At 41.5% G+C, this 22,727-nt stretch overlaps 1 protein-coding gene across 1 annotated transcript in view; it reads left to right on the top strand.

Annotated features, from left to right (window-relative positions):
- Positions 1 to 22,727, top strand: part of RYR3 (ryanodine receptor 3) — a 499,145-nt gene that overhangs the window by 196,189 nt on the left and 280,229 nt on the right. Inside the window, exons 4-6 of the mRNA XM_031453356.2 lie at positions 13,162 to 13,236; positions 15,867 to 15,945; positions 21,772 to 21,884. Coding sequence (XP_031309216.1) covers positions 13,162 to 13,236; positions 15,867 to 15,945; positions 21,772 to 21,884 — 267 coding nt within the window. The remainder of the gene's footprint in view (positions 1 to 13,161; positions 13,237 to 15,866; positions 15,946 to 21,771; positions 21,885 to 22,727) is intronic.

A 22,727-nucleotide genomic window follows, 5' to 3' on the forward strand; every position in this document is an offset into this window, starting at 1 on the left:
TTTTTCTGTCTGACTTATTTCACTTAGCATAATGCTCTCAAGGTCCATCCATGTTGTCACAAATGGTAGGGTTTCCTTCTGTTTTATGGCTGAGTAGTATTCCACTGTACCACATTTTCTTGGTCTATTTGTCTGTTGATGGACACTGAGACTGTGTTCATGTCTTGGCTGTTGTAAATAATGCTGCAGTGAACATGGGGATGCAGATATCTCTTAAACATAGTGATTTCATTTCCTTTGGATAAATACCCAAAAGTGGAATTGCTGGATCATATGGTAGGAACCACCATACTGTTTTCCACAGTGGCTACGCTAACTTACATTCCCACCAACAGTACGAGGGTTCACTTTTATCTACCTCCTTGCCAGCATTTGTTATCTCTTGTCTTTTTGATGATATCCACTCTAAGAGGCAGGACATGATATCTTATTGTATCATTTCCCTAATAATTAGTGATGTTGAACGCCTTTTCATATACTTGGCCATTTGTGTGTCTTCTTTGCGAAAATGTCAATTCAAGTCCTTTGCCTATTTTTGATTGAATTATTTGGGGTTTTTTGCTGTTGAGTTGTCTGAATTCTTTATATATTTTGAGTAATAACCTCTTATCATATACATGATTTGTGAATATTTTCCTCCATTTTAATTTTGTTGCAGTTGTTTTGAGCATCATAGCCAAAAAAAACATTGCCAAGACCTATGTTAAGGAGCTTTTTCACTGTTTCCTTCCAGGTTTATGGTTTTAGGTTGTACATTCAAGTCTTTAATCCATTTCCATTCATTTTTGAGTGGTGTTAAGTTCATCCTTTTACATGTGAATACCCAATTTTCCCAGCACCATTTATTGAAGAGACAGTCTTTTCTCCATTGATTAGTCTTGACTCCCTTGTCAAATATTAGTTGACCATGCATGCGTGAGTTTATTTCTAGGCTCTCAGTTCTGTTCCTTTGATCTACGTGTCTGTAGACACTATATGGTTTCGATTACTATGTCTTTGTAATAAAGCTTGAAATCAGGAAGTGTGATGTTTCCAGCTTTGCTTGTCTTTCTCAGCAATGTTTTAGCTATTTGAGGTTTTCTGTAGTTCCTTTCTGTAAGATTTTTTTTTTCCTATTTCTGTGAAAAATGCCACTGGAATCCTGATAGGGATCACACTGAATTATGTATGGCTTTGCGTAGTATGGACATCTTAACGATATTAATTCTTCCAATGCATGAACACAGGGTATCTTTCCATTTATTTGTGTCTTCTTCAGTTTCTTTCATCAGTGTCTTGTATCCTTCAGTGTCCAGATCTTTGACCTTCTTGGCTAAATTTATTCCAAGGATTTTTTTTTTGATGTTGTTGTAAATGGGATCTTTTATTTATTTCTTTTTCAGCTAATTCATTGTTCGCAGTGTTCTTTTCTGTACCAAATCACCACATTATATTAATGGTAACCACCAGCCTCACTAGGAAATGATTGATTGATTTTTTCCCAGCCATTGAAGGAGTCAAACATCGGCACATCTGAGATTTAGTTTTATTTTGGCATAGTTTTTTTCAAATTGTAAACCATACTCGGAGTTTCTGAGCCACTCTCCTCCTCCTCTCACAGATAGCAGGTGCTAATTTTAAAGTGCCTTTTCCCCCTTGCCCACAAAGCTTTGCTGTGGTTGCTTGTAGCTCTAGTTGGGTTTTACTATCATTGCCAGGTGGTTATCCTCCGAATGTCAATATGATAAATTCACTCCCTGCACAATGGGGAGAAGTAGATCAGATAGTGCTTGCTGTATCCAGGTCCTGGTTTCCATTCACAGATCAGCAGAGGAGACTTTCGAAAGAAAAAGTTTTATTTTTCTCTTTGACAGAAGAGCTAGTTGGTGGCAGGACCACTTAGACTTGAGCTGGGCTTTTGAAATAGCACTGCCCAAGTGTTAGACGATTCAGAACAAATCTAAGAGAGCTTACATACAGACACCGAGATAAAAGTGGAATGTTATAGGTGAGAATGCAGACGTGTACCCTTAAGGGCTGGAGACACAGCAACCAGAGTAAGAACAGAAGATTGGAAGTAACTGACTGGGGAAAGGGGGACCAAGTTGTAAGAGAAGAAAAGTGAAAGTCTCTTCCCCCTAATCTGCTGTGTTTTTGCCCTCAGCTTCATCTCCTCCCAGGGCTTACAGAGTCCACACCAGTGGGAGAGGGAAGTCCAGATTGCAGGTAACGCAACTCAGGTCTAGCTGACCTTGAACGCCGTAAAGATGGATATAGAGATCTAGGGGTGATCGTGGTGGGCCTGAAACTCTTTTTCTACCAAGTTTGAACTGCCTAGGGTCCTCACCACACAGAAAAGAAGTCTGTATCTTTCCACCTGTCACATATGTGGCAGCAGAACTGAGAGACTGAGAGTTAGAGCTGAACATTAGTCCTAGAGCTATCCAGAGGCAACCATGTGTATCCTTTGGTTTTGTCGGATTCTGGAGAGATGCTAAAAGGAAAATCAGCCATTGGTCCAGAGTGATGCTTTTGAAAAGAGGGACTTACTTGCTGACAGTAAGCATCATACCGATTACTTAGATGAAGTGTCCAAGACGGCTCGGGAAGTCCCAGAGGGGTGATGGCTGTCAAACCTGTCTCTGCATTAGAAATGCCTGGGGCTCCAGGCCCCACCACAGACCTACCACACAAGAGTCTTAGGGAAATGGCCCTGCCTTTGGGGCTGTAGTGGGTTTTTTCCTTGCTTTGTTTTCTTTTTTAAAGCCCCGCTAATGATTCTGATGGATAGTTGGGATTGAGGACCACTTCTGTAAAGTCAACCCAGGAGAGACTCATGCCATTGCCCCCTAAGCAGTATATGGTCCATAGACACACAGGAAGTATTAGGAGTTCTGTCTGTCCACAGGCCCACGTACACACATACACAGAAGTCTCTGAGAATCAGCTTCTGCACCTACAGCCACTTCCTATACTTCAAGGAAAGGTCTGGCTTTTGTTTGTTTGTTTTCCTTGGAAATAAACTTGGCTCCAGGCTTATTGTGTGGATGTAGAGAGAACAGGATGAATTTCCCTCTATCCAACAAGGTCATAATTGGGAGCTGTGCAAGGTGCTTAGAGGGATGAAGGAAATAGGGAAATAGAAGTTGTGTTGATAAAGGGCATCCGGGAGAGAAAAAAAAAGTGGGTTAAGGAGTGTAGAAGGGAAGGAGGAGGACCAAATAACAAAATATAATTGAGTTCATTTTCTGCCCCAGAGCCTACAAGGGCAGAGGTGTCTGCACACAGTAGGACTCACTAGTGGTTCTATGATAAAAACATTCCTGTTTTGTTATCCTCAGGATGAATGGTGACTTTTTTCTTGGAGAAATAGTAGATTAAAGACAGTTTTTGATTTTTATGTCAAGGTAATCTGACCTTTTAGCTGTTAAACTCTTTGCAGGAAATATTTGTTATACATTACCTTGGGTGAAAGGAAATGATTGAGCAGAGTTCTTAATCTTGACCCTATGTGGCCTCTGGTCCACTGTTTCATCAGAGGCCTGATCAATGACGAGAATGAGTTTTTAAATAAACACTAGAGCAGTGACTGGAAAACAAATCTGGCTCACAGGATCCTTTTATGTAAAACAATGAACTTGGCAGTGTCAGATTCTTAGAAATCTGTTAGTTGGCTATAGGAGAAGTGGGGGGGATTAATTCAGAGAAGAAAATAATTGCTTCACCTCTTTCAAACATACTTGTCATCAATCTAAACATCATTAATACCCTGACAAATATCGCCTGTCGATTTGCTCCTTTAAGACACTGTAATAGGAAACGTTCAAGCTGCCATCCTGGCTGTCTGGTGTCCCTGTGGTGTCTCTGTTCAGAGGGAAGCACTGATGGGTCTAGAATGACCCCATGCTTAATTTGGAGGCATCCCAACGGCCACCCTTTTTATCCCTCAATGGAGAATGCTGATTCTCCAGTTTCAGAATCAGCATTTATAAAATTCCAGCTCTCTCAGTAGAACCTTCAAAAGTAATTTAATTTGTTCCCCAAACACGATGGATTGGGACACGGCGGAGGGAAAACGGTGGCACATGTCTACCATTCTCAAACAGCAGAAATCCTTGAAAGGCAGGAGATTCCTTAGTTGTCTTCAGTCGTGCATTCGGGGCTCACGTCTACACCATCCACCAGCTCTTCCTTCTCATGACTTTAAGTGCTCACAGGAAATAGTGAACTCGGGGTCATCCCAGGGGCTCTTCTGCGATCCGTAATTCATCTGAGCCATCTCTCAGATTTTACTTACCCTTTTCGTGTGGAAGAGAAGCCATGTAGGCACTTTCCTAGAAGAAAACACCTCCTGGCTACACAGATTCTTGCTACAGATGATGCTCGCTCATGACCCTAAACTTAAGAGTTTCTCACATCAGGCTCTGGACTTCCATCCTTTTGTCCTGAAATGCTTCTGTGTGGCCATGAAATTCATGATATGAACAAAAATGAGATTGCCAAAAATCTCACTCTGGAAGAATAATGCTGGTTGCCTCCAAGGGGGTAGGCTGGCTGAATTCAATGAGTTATGAATCGTGGGAATGGTAAATTTGGCATTCAGTGGTAGATGGTCGGGGGATGGATTGCTTGCGTTTTGCCTGTGCTTTTCCTATTGAAAAAATGAAAGAAAGAAAAGAGACTAGCCTGTCTTTGTGCACAGCTTTTGGAGCATTCTATTCCTTCACCCTGGGATATGCAGTGATGGGGACCGGGCAGCCCTGAGGGGTGGGAGGTGGGGCTCCGAGCCCCCGTCACCCTGCTGACCTTGCTGGGAGAGCCCAGCAGCCAGCGGAGCAGAGGCCGCCATAGGCCCCCTGAAGACCAGCTACAGCCTTTTCTCCGTGGGGTTTTTTGTACCTGCAGCCTGTGGGTCGTGGGCCTGTCTTGTCAGTAGGTGGGTGGGGAGACTGCCATGATCATTGAACTCGGGGAGGTGCGCTATCTGACGATGCACTTCCTCCTCTTTTCTGAACTTCATTAAAATTCTATTTCATGGTTTTGATTTTTAACAGTATCCCAAGAGCCCCATGAAGGATGCCAAGAACATGTCCTCCTTTCAAGTGCCTTCATCGTAAGGGCCTGCACTGTCCTGGTCGAGTTGGCCCAGACTCACTTGAAGGGTTTCTTATGGGGGACACCTCTTTAGGGGACTCTGTCCTGATGGTGTAGCTTTCTGTATAGCCAGTGGCTCAGAGATCTTTGACTACGAGTTTTAGATTCATATTAACCATCCTTGTGCAAGTGGAAAATCAAAGTGTCAAACTAAAAGAATGATACCTTGTGCTTATTATAGTGTCTGTGTATCCCAAAGTGGGGAACCAAAAGCTGGGCTTGGAAATTGTCTAGCTGAAGAGTAGAGTATCCGATCCAGAAAAGGTGGTGAATAAAAGGGTTTAGAGCCCAGCATTGGGCTCTTTAGGGTTTCACACATAGTACAGGAATTAGGTTGGCTAGAATGTGCATATTGAATTTCTCTTGTCATATTCCCTGGGTCTGACTCCAGATCACCAATCTCCCAATGTATTGCCCTCCCTTCCCTCTTTCCCCCTGGTAACCGTAAGTTTGTTTTCTATGTCTGTGCATCTATTTCTATTTTATAAGTAAGTTCATTTGTGTCATTTTTGTAGACTCCACATATAAGTGATACCATATGATATTTGTCATTCTCTATCTGACTTACTTCACTTAGTATGATAATCGCTAGGTCCATCCATGCTGCTGCAAATGGCATTGTTTTTCTTTTTTATGGCTGAGTAGTATTCCATTGTATATAAATCCCACAACTTCTTTATCTAATCAATATAAAAATTTTTTTAAGTTAAACTAACCTGTACATGTGCCCTACTACCACTTTCTAAATCCCAGTATACTACTTTAACTATCATTAAAGGGTAAAATTGTCCCTGTTACCAGGAGTTTCCAATCCAAGACCTATTTGGAAAATGTACTGTCAGTTCCTTTGGTGCCATATGAGCTGGGGAGTCCCATCTTTCCCACTGATCATGCAGTTCTGTCTGTCCCCCTATCCTAGAAAAGTGGGTGCTTGAGTGGGGTCTTGGGAATTTGGCCAGAGGGGCATGATGACCAGTAGTAGTCAGGGAAGGTGGATCTGGAACCTAATGGCTGGGGGAGGCAGCCGTGCGAAACATGGAATAGTGCAGAAACCAAGTATTTAGGAACAAGGGTGGGATCCAAGGTGAAGGGTCCACTAAGGGCTTCTGGAAGAGCCAGTGTGTTTGGAATCCAAGCAGGAGTGACTCCCTGGGCAAGAGATTTTTCCTGTTGAGTCGAGGGCTAGGCCTAATGGAACTCGGAGGGGGACAGAGGTGTCTTGGATAAAGGCTGTGTCTTGGGGCTGTCCACCCAGCACCAGGGTAGGGCTGGACCCTGGAGTCAGTGCCTAACAGCAGGCATGCTAGGTGCGCTTTGCCAGCTACCTTTCCAGCAGGTAAAGGCATTTACAGAGGATTCTGGCAAATTAATCACACGTTGAGCAACTGAAGTTTTAACAAATAGACAAAACGCTTTTGTCGCCGTCCAGTCCTTGAAACACCCGCGGCGTGGGTATTGCCTCCCACGCACGCGCTCTTTTTACTGAAAGGATCGTGCGGTAGTAATGCTAAAGATTTTGGAAAAGGAAAGTCCAGTGGTTCTGCAACCACCCAAATAGCTATTTGATTTTTTTAGGTTTCCTTATCGTTTTGCATATGTATAATAGTTGAAGGCATTTTGCGTTCTGTCCTTTTCAGAGCAGTGTATCATAAACATTTTCTGTGCTTCCAGTAGCCTCTGTAAATTGTCGTCTTTAGTGGTTGCAGGACAGAACATCCTGAAGACGCCTCAGGATTTACTAGAGAATATTTTTCTTTTGGAAATTCAGGAGCTTTCAGGGTTTTTTTTTGTTTGTTTGTTTGTTTGTTTTGCCCCATTATGATGCTCTTATCACAACAGTGGGTGTTTTTTGCTTTTCTTAAATTACTCCCAGAAGTAGGATTACTACAGCAAAGATTATGGACTTCTTTATAGCTCTTTTTATATATTACTGCATTGTTTTGCAGAAGAGTTGTATTCAGTGCCACCTTGTACAGGATCGCACCAGCTAAATTGCATCTCTGATCGCATTAAGGGTTTTCCCCCTACTTTTGAAAATTTAGTTGATGTGAAATGGCATATCAAAGTTGCTTTAATTGTCATTCCTTTATTACGAGAGGAGAAAGAATCTCTGCCATATGCTTTAATTTTATTCCTGATATGAATCATTTATTCATATCCTTTGCCTACTTCTTTATTTGATGCTGTTTTTCCCTTACATTTCAATGAGATAGTAATCCTCTTGTCAAAGTGATACAAAGAATTTCTGTAGTCTATTAAATGCTGGTGTTTCCATTGTTTGGAAGTTTAGTAATCTTGGCACAATCATATCTGCCTTTCATTTCCTTTGAGTTCATCTGTTGCTTCAAAACATGGATAAGTATTAGATCTGTAAAGGAATGTGGACTATTTGTTACATGCTAGTTATCATCTTAGAATTTAATTTTAAAATGAATTATTTAATTCCGTTACCCATCCTTAATCTACCTTTTATATTTCCTGTGAATCTGACTGAATACTTTTCTGGTCTGCTATCCATATGTCAGAGAGCCATTTGCTTAATAATCCTGCCTTCCCCTCATTGTCCTAAAAATCTGCTTCATCATATGTTGCATTTCAGATTTGTTTATGGACTGTCTGTATTATGCTACATTCTTCTTTTGAACCATTACCAGAATGAATGAATTTTGCTTTGTAACATTTCCCAAAATTTGGTTCCTTTTCAAAATAAAAATTTCTTACTGTTTATATTTCCAGATTAATTTTATAGTGATTTTATTGAATTCCAAAATACCCTACTGGGATTTTCATTAAACCTGTATTAAATTTGTAAACTAAATTCAGGAGACTAAGCATTAACTAATACTGTTATTCTCATTCTGTAACAAAGTACGCTTTCCCATTTCACCAAATCAAATTTTATTGTATAGAATAAAGGTTTTTGGCTTCATTTTGAAGGTTTAGGTACATTCCTTAAAAATTTAATATTTTGTAGCAACCGTGACTAGAGCTTTTCATTATGTTTCTTAACTGAAACTACTAGATTCCTTGCTTTCGCTTCTGCTGTTGGGTCTTACTGGTTTGTTGTTGTTTACTTATATGGTGTCATCATTATTTAGTTCTTACTTGTGTCAAAGGAAACCTCCTACGCAATGTAAAGGGCCTTCAGCATGTTTGAGAAATGTTGCTTTGTGACCTTCTAGAAAGACTTCTTTCTTTGATAGCCTAAAAGGGTGGGAGGGAAGTGGGGCAGGTGGAGGAAAGGAAAATGGGAGTGCACACACCCATATCCAGGAAGTGACGTCACGTCCCACCAGCTCTCCCGGGAGGTGGCCCCCGAAGCTGTCAAGGGTTAGGTTAGATCTCCAAGGAGCCTGGATCCCCGAAGTGGAACCTGGGGTTCCAGATTATAAAAGAAGGTGGCTTAGAGAGCTAATGGTCTTGAAACATTCATGCACGGCCAGAGAGAAGCAGAGGTCCTCTCTCTTTGTTGCCATATGAGGTTTATTTTCCTTGGAGACAGTGTCCTCTGGGAACCACTGAAAGAAATATCACTGACAGATCAATTCTGAGATGACAGGCGGGATGATTGAATTAACAATCTAGGGGAACATTTCTCCTCAGGTCATGGCATCAGGGCGCTTTTGCTGACTTTGCCTCCTGCCCCACTCCCATCCTGTGAGGTGGTACCATGTTTACTCCTTCTGCCAGTGATGACAGCCAGGGTCACTCCCAGCAGGAACAGGACTGCCATCTGAATAAAGTACACGGTCTTGAGGTCTGGATCCCCCTTGGGAACAGATCCATGCAGTCTTCGATGTAGCATATCATTATTTCCTGGAATGTTATCCAGAAATTAGCATCAAATCTTGAAAAGAGTTGGTAGAATGTATAGTTAGACCCAAATTCAAATCCAAGCTCACTGCTTACCAGCTGACCATGGGAGAGTTTCTCTTTTCCCATATGTATGAGGGAGACAGAAGGACCACCTTGTCTGATTATTATTCCTTCTTTTAAGAAATACAGATATGAAATATGAAAATGAGTGCCTCTTGTTTGCTAGGCACTGATAACATTGATATTGATATGTCAGAGAACACAACATAGGCTCATGGAGCTTATGTCCTAGGGGAAGGGAGGGGAGATATATGCCAGAGATATTATCATATCAGCTAATAAAATATACCATGAAAAATAATAAAGCAGGAAAAAATGTGGTAGAGTGAGGTGATTGTTCTTTTAGAAAGAATGATCAGAGAAGACTTCTCTAATGCAATATCTGACCACAGAGCTGAATAAAGGATGGGAATGAGCCATGAGAGAGTTAGAGGAAGAGCATTCCAGGTAGAGGGAACACATGTGCAAAGGCCCTGAGGTAGGAGCTTCCTTGTCTGACGAGTAGAGGAAGGGCCATGTGGCTGGAGCATAGGGAGAGGAGGAGACCATGCTGCTGGCAGGTGATGAGGTCAGACAGGTAGAGGGAACCCAACCAAGTAGGGCAGGGATCGCCGGTCAAATCCAGCCCATGCCTGCTTGTGTATAGCCCTCTAGATAAGAATGGCTTTTAATTTCTGAAAAAAAGTTGTTTAAAAAAAAGACTGTATGACATATGCACCCTGCAAAGCCCCAAATATTTACTGTCTGGTCTCTTACAGAGAAAAAATTTGCCAGTTCCTGATGCAGGGTCTTGGGAGCCATGGTGAGGGTGTCGTACTTCGGAGTGTGAAAGGAAGCCATGGCGGGGCGGGGATGAGCATGATGGCTCTGACCGCTTTAGCTCAGATCGCAAATAGGACGGGTGCATCGGGGAGCACAGCTGGGAGGCCATTGTTGTAGTTAGTCCAGGTGAGACAGGGCAGTAGGATGGACTAGACTGGTGGCAGCAGAGCACTCAGTAGTTGGATAGAGAATATATTTGGGAAGTGGCACCGAAAATACTTTGGATTGACTGTAGAGTGTGAGAGGGAGAATGGGGTAAAGGATGACTCTGAGAATTTTGGTCTCCTTATGTTGCTGTGGAAACTGAATGAGAGAATGATCTTTTCTGCTCTTAGGGTTTGTTGTCTCCAGTTCTTTTATCGTTTTGCAGTCAGGATTTTCTTCCTAAGGTATAGTTTTTGTTGTTGTTTTCTGTTCTTTTTATTGAAGTATAGTTGTTTTACAGTGTTGTTAGCTTCCAGTGGATAGCATGGTGATTCAGTCATATGTATATTCTTTTTCTTGATGGGTTATTACAAGATATGGAATATAGTTCCCTGTGTTATATGGTGGAATCTTACTGTTTATCTGTTTTGTATATAGTAGTTTGTATCTGCTAATCCCAAATTCCTACTTTATCCCCCACCTTTGGTAACCATGTTTGTTTCCTATGTCTCTTTCTGTTTTATAAATAAGTTTAATTGCATAATATTTTTTAGATTCTACATATAAGTGACATCATATGATATTTATCTTTCTCTGCCTGACTTACCTCACTTAGTTCTATGTCTGCCATGTGATTAGAGCTCATTTAATTCCAGCTGCATCAATTCCCCTTTGTTAAGGCGCTGAGGGAGTATTTTTCTATCCTCCTCTTCCTGGTGCTTTGTACACTGGTTTTGTACACAGTAGGCAAATGAATATATTAAATATGATAACATATTGATAACATAATGTGATATGAATATGTTAAATATGATGAATATGTTAATATGATAAAAAGTAGGACAAAATGATCTCAAGTTCGGGATTAACTCTGAGTTCAGTTCCCACCACCATCACCACATCCAGCTGTATGACATCTGGCAGGATCCTTACCTCTTTGAGCTTCCAATTCCTCATGTTCCAAGTGTATGAAATCACTCCTGCCTTGACAATTTAGGAGAATGGGCTGGGATGGTATGGAAGGCACCTGACATGCAGTGTGTGCCAATGACAGCTCTCCCCAGGATGCTGATGATCAAAGCTTCTGCACGAAAAGCTCCTATACCCTCCCGACACTGAAGTTTGATCACTCCCCAAAGCAGTGGTCCTCAAAATGCAGTTGCTGGACCAGCAGCAGCAATGTCACACCCTCTGAAACCTGTTCAAAATGCAAGTTCTTGGGCTCCACCCCCAGCCTAGGAAAGCAGACGGTGTGGAGTGGGGTCCAGCAGCCTGTGCCTTAACAGGCTGATGTTCACCAGCGTCTGAGACCTACTGCCTGAGTGGAAGGAGGAGTGGGCACGTGACATCCCATTCCACCCCAGTGGGGTAGTTCAGACACTCTGGTTTTCTGTTGGAATCATAATAGAGGACATAAGGGCCAGGAGATGCTTCCGACATTGCCAGATGGGGGGAGCACGGCTCCTTAGCGCCACTTTTGGGGGTCAGCAACTCCAGACTCTTCACTTACTATTACTCAGAATTGATAAGAGGAAGGTGTGACCATGGGAAGTACCATCAGTGTTCAGTTGGGAGACGTAGGACTAGTCTAGGAGCAGAAACCCACAACATAAGCCATCATGAGCTATCAATGAACTTGTAATATTGTAACTATACAGGGAGAATACCAGTTAGATGAGATTTGAAAATTTTTTCGTGTGACTGATTTTAACATAAGCCGTTGACATATTTGTAAATACAGCAACTAAAGTTAGTTCAGAGGACTTCAAGAAATTCGGAAATGTTGCAAAAAGCATCTTATTCTTCCATAGTATTAAAGTCTGGAGAAGACTTAAATATCTCCACAGCTGTGGGAAAACCACAGCCACACTGGTATATAGTTATCAGCTTTTTTTAAAAACATGATACCACATTTATCTTTTTCCTTTTCTTTAGGCTTGTTGTATGACATGAAAAATCATCCCTTTGACAGAGCGATTCTGTTAATCCAAATAGAGTTGAAATAGAATTACTCCAGGCCTTCCTCTCCAGACCTCTACCTTCTTTCCACTCCACCAGCCTCCCCCTTCATCGCGCGAGGCCCTGATTGGGGGTGGACACGGGAGAGGAGCCATCCTCAAACCCGCCCCTTGGGCTGCTGGTCTGTAGTGCTAAGTAAAAGACGGTGCATAAGAGGTGCCCTTGGCAGGTGGAAGGAAAACAAAGGATTCCTTTTAATCTCAGGCTTTGAGCTTTTCTTTTTGTGCATATTTAGGAATGGGGGCTTATGCTCAAATATTTTCTCCTAAAAGGGGTGTGTGATCCAAAAACATTGTGACTGTCTCTGACGACAAGTTAACGTGACGGGGAGAGATTTAAGTAAACATTGAAAATGTTGATGCCAAAAAGAAAATTCTAGGATTTTTTGTAGATTTCAGTTTTCCATGTTACCTGCTCACCTATAACTGGAATCAACAATAGTTTCATCTCATATCACGTACAGTTCAGTTGAGATTGTGGTATGTGAATTAGACTTGGGGGAAAAGTCAGATGCAGGCGCTGGTGTCTTTATGTTGGGCTGTCTCTTCCTCTTGTGCCTCTTCCACTGGTTGAGCTACCTGGCAAGGCAGAGAGAGAGCACCGAGTCAGTCCCTTGACTGGAGAATCTAGTTCTGCATCACTGATTTCAGAGCCATCTCTCATGGATGATGTCTGGGTAACAGGACCTATTTAAGTGAGTGGATGGGAGGCACGAGTGCCTTGGAGGTAAGAGACCACAAGGCACAGGCTGTGACCACATGCCTGCCCCACAAGCTGCCTTCCTGTCACTAGGCTGTAGTTACATCACATTTGTTTCTCTCTCTCACTCTGAACGCTTCTGAGAAGTTTCAAAGGAAGGTAAGCAGTACCTATCTCATTTACGTGCTTCTCTGGTAGAACAGCTCTGGGTTTCTGCTGATCCCGGGCAGGGGCCATTTCGGAGAAGAGGTGTGGCCCCACTCACCCTCTCCCGAGGATGTTGCATGGCTGTGGTTACGAGTCTCCCCCCCGCCTGTAGGCTGGCCACTCGCTTCTAGAATGAATTTCTTGGGAGCTTCGCGATGGGTCTTCTCTTTGTAGTCTGTCTTCCAAGAATTCTTGTGCTGCTTGCCCTCAGAGAGGCCAGGCCTGGCCAGCGCTGACCTATTTCTCCCTCCTTCCCCACAGGCAGCACAAGGCGGTGGCCACAGGACCCTGCTGTACGGCCACGCGATTCTCCTGCGGCACTCTTTCAGCGGAATGGTAAGCACATCTGATCTCCTTTCCCCATTCAAGGAGGAGAGGAGAGATGAGGAGGGGAGAAAGGTCAGGGAACCAGCTAGTGTCTAGATCAGGTGACATGATCAGAGGGAGTCATTTGGAATGTAAATAATGATAGCATGTTATCATCTTAGTGTTTCCTTCCTATGGCTTACCTCAGTTTGCAGTGTTATATTTGTGTTTGCTTTAATGTCTGACCACCTTCTTTCCCGCTCCCTGAGAAAAAAGACCACCTCTTTGTTTTTTTTTTTAATTTAACTCACCCTAACTCGACCAAGCGCAGTGCCTTGACATACTAGCCACTCAGTAAATATCTGTTGAATGGATGATCAGATAAACCATGGAGTAACTGATTACTTGAGTATACAAGGGTAACCAGCATAGGAGGAGAAGCAATCAAATGGGATTTTTGTGGAATTTCTCCTCTTTAAACCAGCTAATGGAGCCAGGATGGTATCTGGTGCCTTCGGTCCTGGAAGAATTTGAAGGTATTATGTTCATCCAGAGGCAGGAGGAAGGAAAGGAGCAAAGTAGTCACAGAAGGAAGATCAGGCTGTACCTAATCAGGGATCAAGAACCAGAAATAACCGAAATGGTGGTAATCAATGCCACTTAACAATTTTTTCAAGATATAAATAAATACAACTTGTAAAATACAGATATTGCAGCGTTCTTCTGCAGGGAGTTTTAAGAGGAATATCACGATCTCAACCAAGTATAACATGTGCCAACTCTAATAACGTTTACTCCCAGTCCTACGTGTGTCATTCTCGCCTGCAATCAGCATAAGGACGATTTCTTTCTCCAGCCCTAGTGGAAAACTGTTCCATTAATTCAAGACTTTTCTTTCACACATTTACACCTGCAGCGTGCTGCAAAGTTCTGCTCCAAGCTTGAACTGTCAGTTTGGCAGGGAGAGCAGTAGCTGCCTCTTAAATTATTTATTTATTGCAGCATTTTTTTTTTCCTGAGCACTGGTAAGAAGTTGACCTTTTCAGCCTGAACATTCATCTGTTATAGTCCCTCGTGGCAAAGGACAAAGAATGAAAATGACCAAATGGAAGGATATCTGAGCAGGAGAGGGGGACATTAGAGTGGGGAAACTTGGTATGCTGGCAGTCTCTAGAATTGAGAGGGGATGATCTGATGCTTCTTAGAGGGTAAATAAATCCCTAGCACCTCTCTTTTTCTACCTAAAAAGAATAAACAAAATCACAAATGGTACACTTCTCTTGACTCTGAAAACTTGTGTTAGAGCTAGAAACGCTTACGTTATTTATCATTAGATTTATTGCCTCCCACTCCCAAGAAATCCCACTTACGGTTAACATCAACTCCACGTTGGCCTGTTCCTTACAGATCTTTGGTTTTTGTTGTTCTTGTTGTTACTTTGTTTTGGGGGGAGGGAGTAATTAGGTTTATTTAATTTATTTTTTTAAATGGAGGTGCTGGGGATTGAACCCAGGACCTCGTGCATGCTAAGCATGCACGCTACCACTGAGCTATACCCACTTCCCTGGCTGATTCCTTTTAGGAGCAGCTGTGAGAATAAAGCCTGTGAGAGACGGCTTTGTCCAAAGCTATGATTCTCGGTTTTCCCATTGCAGACAGCTGGAAGTATCATTCAGGACGCGTGTGCCAAGGGCATATCTGCCTCCCCGTCTAATTCTGAGACCACCTTCTGTGCCTGTCAATAAAGGGGATGGGGAACAGGCCATGGATTTTTTGTCCTTTATTAAGTTATTTTTAAATAGTGTTTAAGTTGTATATGCACCTGTATTTTTATAATTAGAAAACAATAGACAATCTGAGAAATGTCAAAGCTCATAGAAAATTTGAAAAACAAAATAAATAGAAATAGGAAAGTCATCATGGTTGCTCCCACTGTCCAAAGACAACTTGTCAGTTTGGTGTCATTCCTTTTAGCCTGATTGTAAGGCATTTAAATTTTGCATATGTGCACTGTTTTGTATATGATCCATGCTGTTACACACTCGTGACAAACACTCTTAGTGGTAACATAATACTCCATAAAATGATGTACCAAAGTTTATCAACCTTTCTATTATTGTTTTTTTTATTGAGTTATAGTCATTTTACAATGTTGTGTCAAATTCCAGTTTACAGCACAATTTTTCAGTTATACATGAACATATATATATTCATTGTCACATTTTTTTTGCTGTGAGCTACCATAAGATCTTGTATATATTTCCCTGTGCTATACAGTATAATTTTGTTTATCTATTCTACATTTTGAAACCCCAGTCTATTATTGTTAATCACCTATTTTCTATGTATATTGTTCCCAGTTTAAAGCTTCTTAGAGTATCTTTGAACTAAAGCATATTTAATAATTCAATATTTCAAACTTATTTCTATAATATACAGTACTACAATGTAAATCACTGGGTCATCAGTTAAGAACATCTTTGAGGTTTTAAATATATTATAGAAGTATGTCCCAGAAGCATTGTGGCAATGAACAAGATAAACAAGTCCTTTCCATAGTAGCTCAATGTTGAAATTGACAACTAGAAGCCAACTTGTGGTGAGGTGCCAAGATTTGACAGGAGAGTATGATTTCACTAGCATCTGCTCTTGTTCCACAGTATCTAACATGCTTGACTACATCGAGATCCCAGACAGATAAACTTGCCTTTGATGTAGGTCTACGCGAACATGCCACAGGTAAGCCCACGTGCACATGTCTACTGCTCCATGGGGTCTTGGGCTGAGGGCTTTTGAGAAGGATGCTGAATGTTAGTCATTTGGGATTCCAAACCAACCTGGTCAAGAAGTAGGTCTGATAAAACATTGGAGGAGGATAATAAGAATAAGAATAAGAATAAGAATAAGAATAAGAATAAGAATAAGAATAAGAATAAGAATAAGAATAAGAATAAGAATAAGAATAAGTGATGGAAAATAGGAACTAAGAATGAGGGAGAACATAATGCTTTAACCACAGTCTGGCAGAGCCTCAAAGAAAAACAGTTTTTAGGGTTAGCTACTGCAAATAAGTAGAGAAGTTATCCCTGATGAAATTGATGGTAATGAATAACTGCTTAAAAAAAAAAGATAGCATAAGGGCTGGCATAATGAGGTACAGTGTCTAGATCAAAAGAGTGGCCCCATTTTATTCTGCAGAGAACCAGCTATTCTTAAAGCAGTGTTTCCCAGATGTTAGTCAATGACATCATCATGGTTTGGGCCATCCCTGTGCATTACTTTTGTTATCATTTACTTTATATCTTCTTTAAATTTACTTACTTTTGTAATTAAAATTTTATAGATAAAACTAATATCATTGCAATAACTGGGAAAATGATAATTGCTTGCCATAAAAGTAAATATAATGAAGAGGAAACCACATCACTAAAGAATTTAAGAGATGTTGGCAAATATTAGTAAAGTGTTCATGATAAACAAGCTCCAAACTTAAAACTTTCTGGTAGAGTCAGAAGGCTTGAATGTAATAAAAGAAGTTCCTCACTATGTGATTCAATGTTGTTTAATGCCCTCTACCACCAGTACAATACATCATGTACTTTGGCAAACACTGATGTTTTGTTTTTTTGGTTTTTTGGGTTCAGTCAAAAATAATGACAGTCAAGTGGACCCTAAGGAAGGTGGTGACCAGGTTAATGCAGGCTTTCCCTGGAAACCAGAAATGATGAACAGAGGACTGAGATAACTATCAACAAATAGTTATCCTTATAGTATCAAAGAAGGGGCTGACTTGCTGTGGGTTATTCCAGAGATCAGTAGAGCAATGGATAAATGTTGAAAAGAGGCCCATTTCACCCCAATGAAAGAAACTACTTTGTAACATCTGCAATTATCCAGCAGGGGAACAGCTGGCCTCAAGATACAGGATGCTCCCTGTGCCTGGAAATATTCGTGGATGCTCTGACTCGCTGTCAAGGGCAATACATATGTAATTTCTGTGCATTTAGAGGTTGGGTATGCTCTGATCAAAATTCTTGGTTTCAGCAGAAACTGATTGCATTAACTCAATCAGAATGAGAGTTTACTGGAAGGATGTTGCATAGACCTGTTCTGAAGCTGAGCCCCAAGCTTAGAAAATGGGCACAAATAGAGGCCAGGGAAGAGCAAACAGCCTAGGTCAGGAGGAATCTAACTTGGGGGCAATCCTTAATATCATGACATTTTACCCCAAATAAGAGGGGAGTTCCATGTTGGGTAGCCAAAGAAGGACAAAGACCACTTGGTTGTTTTAATACTATGTCAGTTCATAAGGGAATGATCCAGATTGTCCAGTTTTATAGATGCTCTGGAAAAAAAAAAATCTAGAGTTTAAGCCATGTGCACCTCCTGTTTCTGCATCATGTGCAGTGGTATCCAAGAACGCCCGAGAAGAACCCCTTCCTCTCCTCTCCTTTTTGTTCAGAGTAAAAGAGTGGGCCTGCCTCAGCCCACTAGTTTTTTTTCCCTAAAATAAGATTTTATTTGAATTTGATTTGAGGTTGCTTTGTTTTCAACTGAAGTGTTATTCTTAAACTATAATTTCCTCTAAGGTGTTGTCAACCTTTGCTGAAAATTACAAAATGAGTGAAGTGCCACACATGCTGAGTGTAAGTTGGCCTCTAAATATAAATCAGCAGTCAGTCTTGGAGCACGTTATCGGAAAAGTCACATGTGGCCATTCTATTTGTACCAGTAAAACCACTTTAGACTTTTGGAGAGACGCGAGGAAATTGAGAGAGACCACTTTCTGGTCGTGTGTTCAGGAAAGCTATTGTGTTTAATTATTAGAGCCGCCAATAAAAAGAGGGGAAATATTAGAGACTATTAACTCTTTCCAGCACTTTTTTTCCTAAATTTGTAATATCAGACACGGTGTGAATTCTGCTGACAGACAAGGGAAACATGCGCTGACCCAAGTTCAAGCTGGCTGATCAGAAGCTGACTTTGGCAGAAAGATGGGAGGAAAGGGTTGATCAGGAAAGGGTTCATGAAAAGCTAGAACCTAAAATAGTTTGTTTTACCTCCCTCACCTCCAACCCATTTCGTATTCTCCTTGAAGAAGGCCAGCTTCTCTTTCAGGGAGGAGAATGCCCATCCAGCTCAGACATGGTTCAGTATTGCCTGCATGATTTTTCTCACGCCAGGAGGAAAGTCACTCGGGATCCAACAGAACAGCATTGCTTCTTACCCAGCTCATTCTGTGAACGCGCTTTTGGCTCAGACACCTCTTCTGAGTTGAAAACAAGTAAAATGCTCTGTAGTTGAGTTGAATCTCTAGGAGGATGTGAGGAGTTTGGAAGCAGTTTCTTGAACATTTCTGGAAATCACCCCCCCCACACACACACACACACACACAATGGATAATAATGATTTGACTGACCTAACAGAACTAATGACCATTTTGCCCTGGATTTTGCTTACTGGCTTCTTTCTTTTCTCTTTTTCTAAAGTTTTTATTGTTGCTTTTATTTTAAACATAGCTTTATAATTGGAAGGAAAAAAATGAAAAAGACCCACTACAAATACTCTTTTTTTTGGGGGGGGGGGTATTTTGGGAACTTGAACTGGCCCATACACATCCTATTGATTCACGGATCGGCCCAACCCTGGGCCAGATCCAGACCACTGCCCTGCTCCCAGGAGAAGGCGAGGGAGCAAGGATGCTCTTCTTCCACGTGCTTCTAGGACCACCTTCATCCTGGTGCCCCTCAGTGGTCCAGAGCATGTGATGGATGTACATGTCACTTTCCCCTTCAGATGCAGAGGCCAACCTCTTCTGTCATGAAATTTTAAGTTCAGCCAAATTATAATCCAAATGATCACAGTTATTTAACCAAAGTAAATCAAAGCCATACTTATACATAGTTTGAAGAGAAACAGTGCTCTGAGGCTTATTGAAAACATCAGTCTCCTGCCCCACCACCCTGCCTCCCCGTTCTGGATCCCTGCCTCTCGGGGCAGCTCCTCTAGGATGTTCCCCACTTGTGTATGTCACACAGTTGACTGCTCTTTAGTTATTCTTTCCAGATTAGGTATGATCTATTGATGTCCTAAATGAATAATAAAAATTTAGCTCTTGGTCTCCACTCTCCCTTGCCTTCTGTTTCCCTCCTTCCCATAGATTGTCATCAGTTTCTTAAGTAACTACCAAATCAATATTAACTACTTACATGGATGTAGCTGTGGCTTTTATTTGCAAATGAAACTCATGATATACTATAATCAGTTCACTTTATCGTATTACTTTTGAGTTTTCCAGTGTTTAATGATTGCCGTGTTTGTTTGTTTGATTTTCTGTGACCTAGTCATTCATTTCTAAACTGCCCCACAGAACAGAAACTCTCCCCTGAGTAGGGATTCAGTCACAGTAGCTATCCTCAGTTTCATCTTCTTAGAAACGTCCACCCTCATCCAGGAAATCCCTGTTTCCTCTCTCCAAGATTCTGTTTCCTAGAGCTCACATTTTTTTCTCTTCTTGGTTTATCACATCCCTTTGGTGGAGCCCATTATCTGGCAGTTTTTACAGAAAAGCTCCATGGGAGGTAATTGTTATCTGAATATTTCTTAATTCCAGCTTCACAAGTAATTCGTAACAGTATTCTACATTGGGATTTTTTTTCTCCTCAGCATCCTGAGGACTCTTCTGTTTTCTTCTAGCTTGTGGTCTGGCAGTTGAGATGTCTACATTCTGATTCCCGATCCTTTGTGTGTGACCTGTTTATTTTTTCTGAGCGCTACTTAGATCTTCTCTTCTGCCCTGATGTCTGCATTTCCACAGTGCTGTGTCTTGGCCTGGGTCCTTCTTGTTCTGAGTGTCGCAGGAGTGGGCCCTGGTGCGTGTGTCCATTCTCCGCTGTGCTAGGCATTCTGCAGGCCTCTTCAGTCTGAAAATGTTTGCCCTTCAACCTTGGGGACGCTTCCCTATTACCTCTTTGTTAATTTCCTCACTTTGTTTTCTCTGTTCTTCCTTTCTGGAAATCATCCAGATTGGTTTTCTAATTTTCTTTTCACTCCTGTTTCTAATCTGTTTTTCTTCGTTCTTCTTTTTTGGAGATTTTTTTCCAACTTTATCCTCTAACCCACTTGTTTCTCTCTTTTTCAGGATCCAAGAGTTTTTCTTTTTCTTTGAAGGAATCCTTTGTGGATACTTCCGTAGCCGCTTCATCCACGTTACTTTTTCTTATCTGAGATTATTAATTCTAAGATTTTTTAAAATTGCCTTTGGCTGTCTGTAATCTTTGTTTTTTCCCTTTCTCCGCTTTTTGGTTTGTTCCTGTTGTTCATGTGAGAGACCTTCCTCACATGTCAGGTAATCCTTGGTCCCAGCTGATGTTTAGATCAAGACGGTAAAAGCCGTCAGGAAGCCCTGACTGTGCGGCTGTGGTTTTTCACCTGTTCATCCTCACCTGGGGGGTATCTAGCAGGGACCTGGGCATCTCACTGAAGATACTCACGCAGCAGTATCTTTTACATTGGGTAGTTTGGCTTCCCAAAAGAGTCATTTTCAAATTCAGGTTGGGGGAGGTCAGCCTCACAGCTGGCATTCTGGAAACTGAGGGATGGAGGCAAAGGGAAAGGATCTGGGGTTTTACTAATCAGGGCATAGAATTTTAATTATTCTCCATTTTCAGCAATACTCTTTACTCCCTTGTTTGACAGTGCCTGGTATTTCCAAAACCAGCCCTCTAACGGTTTGTCATTCGAGGATCTAACTTCTAATCTTCTGTAGGGGGAGGAGGAAGAGTCACCTGGAATGCATGATAAAGGAAAGGACACAGAGGTTAAATATTCCTTTAAAATTTTCAGCCAACCTTCTGTTTTCAACCCTGTCTTCTATGGTTGCCGTCACAAAGAACTGTTACCTCCAATTCCAGAGAGTTTCTGGAGAATACATAGCAAGAATGGCCTTATTTCTTGAGATCAACTTCTTATCCATTTTCTTCCCCAAAGACTTGAGTTTTAGCTTTCTCTTGGTTAAAAGCATCTGTCTACATTCCTTTTTCCAAAATGTCAGTTTTTCTTCTTTGCTATTACCTTCTCACCTGCTGTCTTAATCTTTGTAGATTTAGGCCTTTTGAAAATCTCTGATTTTTTTGGTGGAATTACTGATGATTTAGTGGAATTTCATGGGGAGGGGGTGGAACAAAAATGAAAGTCTGTAAGTGGTCAGAAGACCACTGAAGTCCATTCTGAAAGATTTCTGGATGCCTGTGAAGAAAGCATTTTTCTACACATACTAAAAATATTCAAAGGCTTCTATAACTTCTGGCCTCCAATACTCTTGTACAAACATTGTCTTTCTGTCTCTACAGAAAATGAAAATGATAACCATAGTCAAGAGGAGATGTGGGGCCAAGGGGAATGCTTATAGATAAATAGAAATTGAGGTCTAGAGTATGCATGAGAGAGTGTGTGTGTGTGTGTGTGTGTTTCAGGGATTCTCATTAGGAGGAAAGAGAATGAGGGACAGAATTAGGGACCCTGGCATCTATGAAGCAAGCACTAACTTAAGGAGCCTTTGTGTAGGTGAAGCCTGTTGGTGGACCATACATCCTGCTTCCAAGCAGAGGTCTGAGGGAGAAAAGGTTCGAATTGGCGATGACCTCATCCTTGTCAGCGTGTCCTCTGAAAGATACCTTGTAAGTACCTCTTTTTTTTTTTTTTAATTGAAGTACAGTCAGTTACAGTGTGTCAGTTTCTGGTGTACAGCACAATGTCCCAGTCATGCATATACAAGCATCTTTCATTTTCAGAATAGTTTCCTTTAGGAATACATGGCCGAGAACAGAGCCACATCAGGTTGGGTAGCATAAGATGCCTTTACACATTATACTTCAGACATGATTAAATTCTCTCTCATACTAGATTATCATGGGGCTGAGAATGTAACTTTTAGTTTTTGTTGTTTTTAGGTTAAGGTACTGTTGTTAGATTAAGCAAACTTGGCTTAAATATTTAGCCCCCGGCACTTCTAGAGAAAGCCACCTATTTACACATTAGCTACCAATGATTACTGTGAGTTTATCACATTGTCTAGCTCTCATCAGTGAAGAACAAGCCAGAGAGAGCTGGATATAAGAAACATAAACTTATGTTGGAGGAAGAAGAAAAAAAATACATGTTTAAGCATATGGGATGTCACAGTGGTTAGAAGAGGCAAGTGAGATTTTGTACCTGAAGATGGCACAAGGCAAGCATCACTGACATCCAGCCCTTGGAGTTGGGGACAGCGGGGAGTGGGGGGGATACCTGCAGATCAGAGAAATGTCAGAGGTAAATTTTTAAGCTTCTCAGTGCCAATCCTGCCAGCACAGTTTACTTTTCCCAGACCGAAGGCTGAAGTTATTTTTCCCATTTGTGTGTTCCCTTCTCCTACCAAGAATAGACATTTTATAACTTCCTGTTGAATCAGGGATCCAGCTGAGGGGATGAAGTCAACGCTTGTCTGCCACCTCTGGAGCTGAATATTTCCTCTGCCCTGA

This window comes from Camelus dromedarius, chromosome 5, assembly GCF_036321535.1.
Source record: "Camelus dromedarius isolate mCamDro1 chromosome 5, mCamDro1.pat, whole genome shotgun sequence".
Taxonomy (NCBI): Eukaryota; Metazoa; Chordata; class Mammalia; order Artiodactyla; family Camelidae; genus Camelus; species Camelus dromedarius.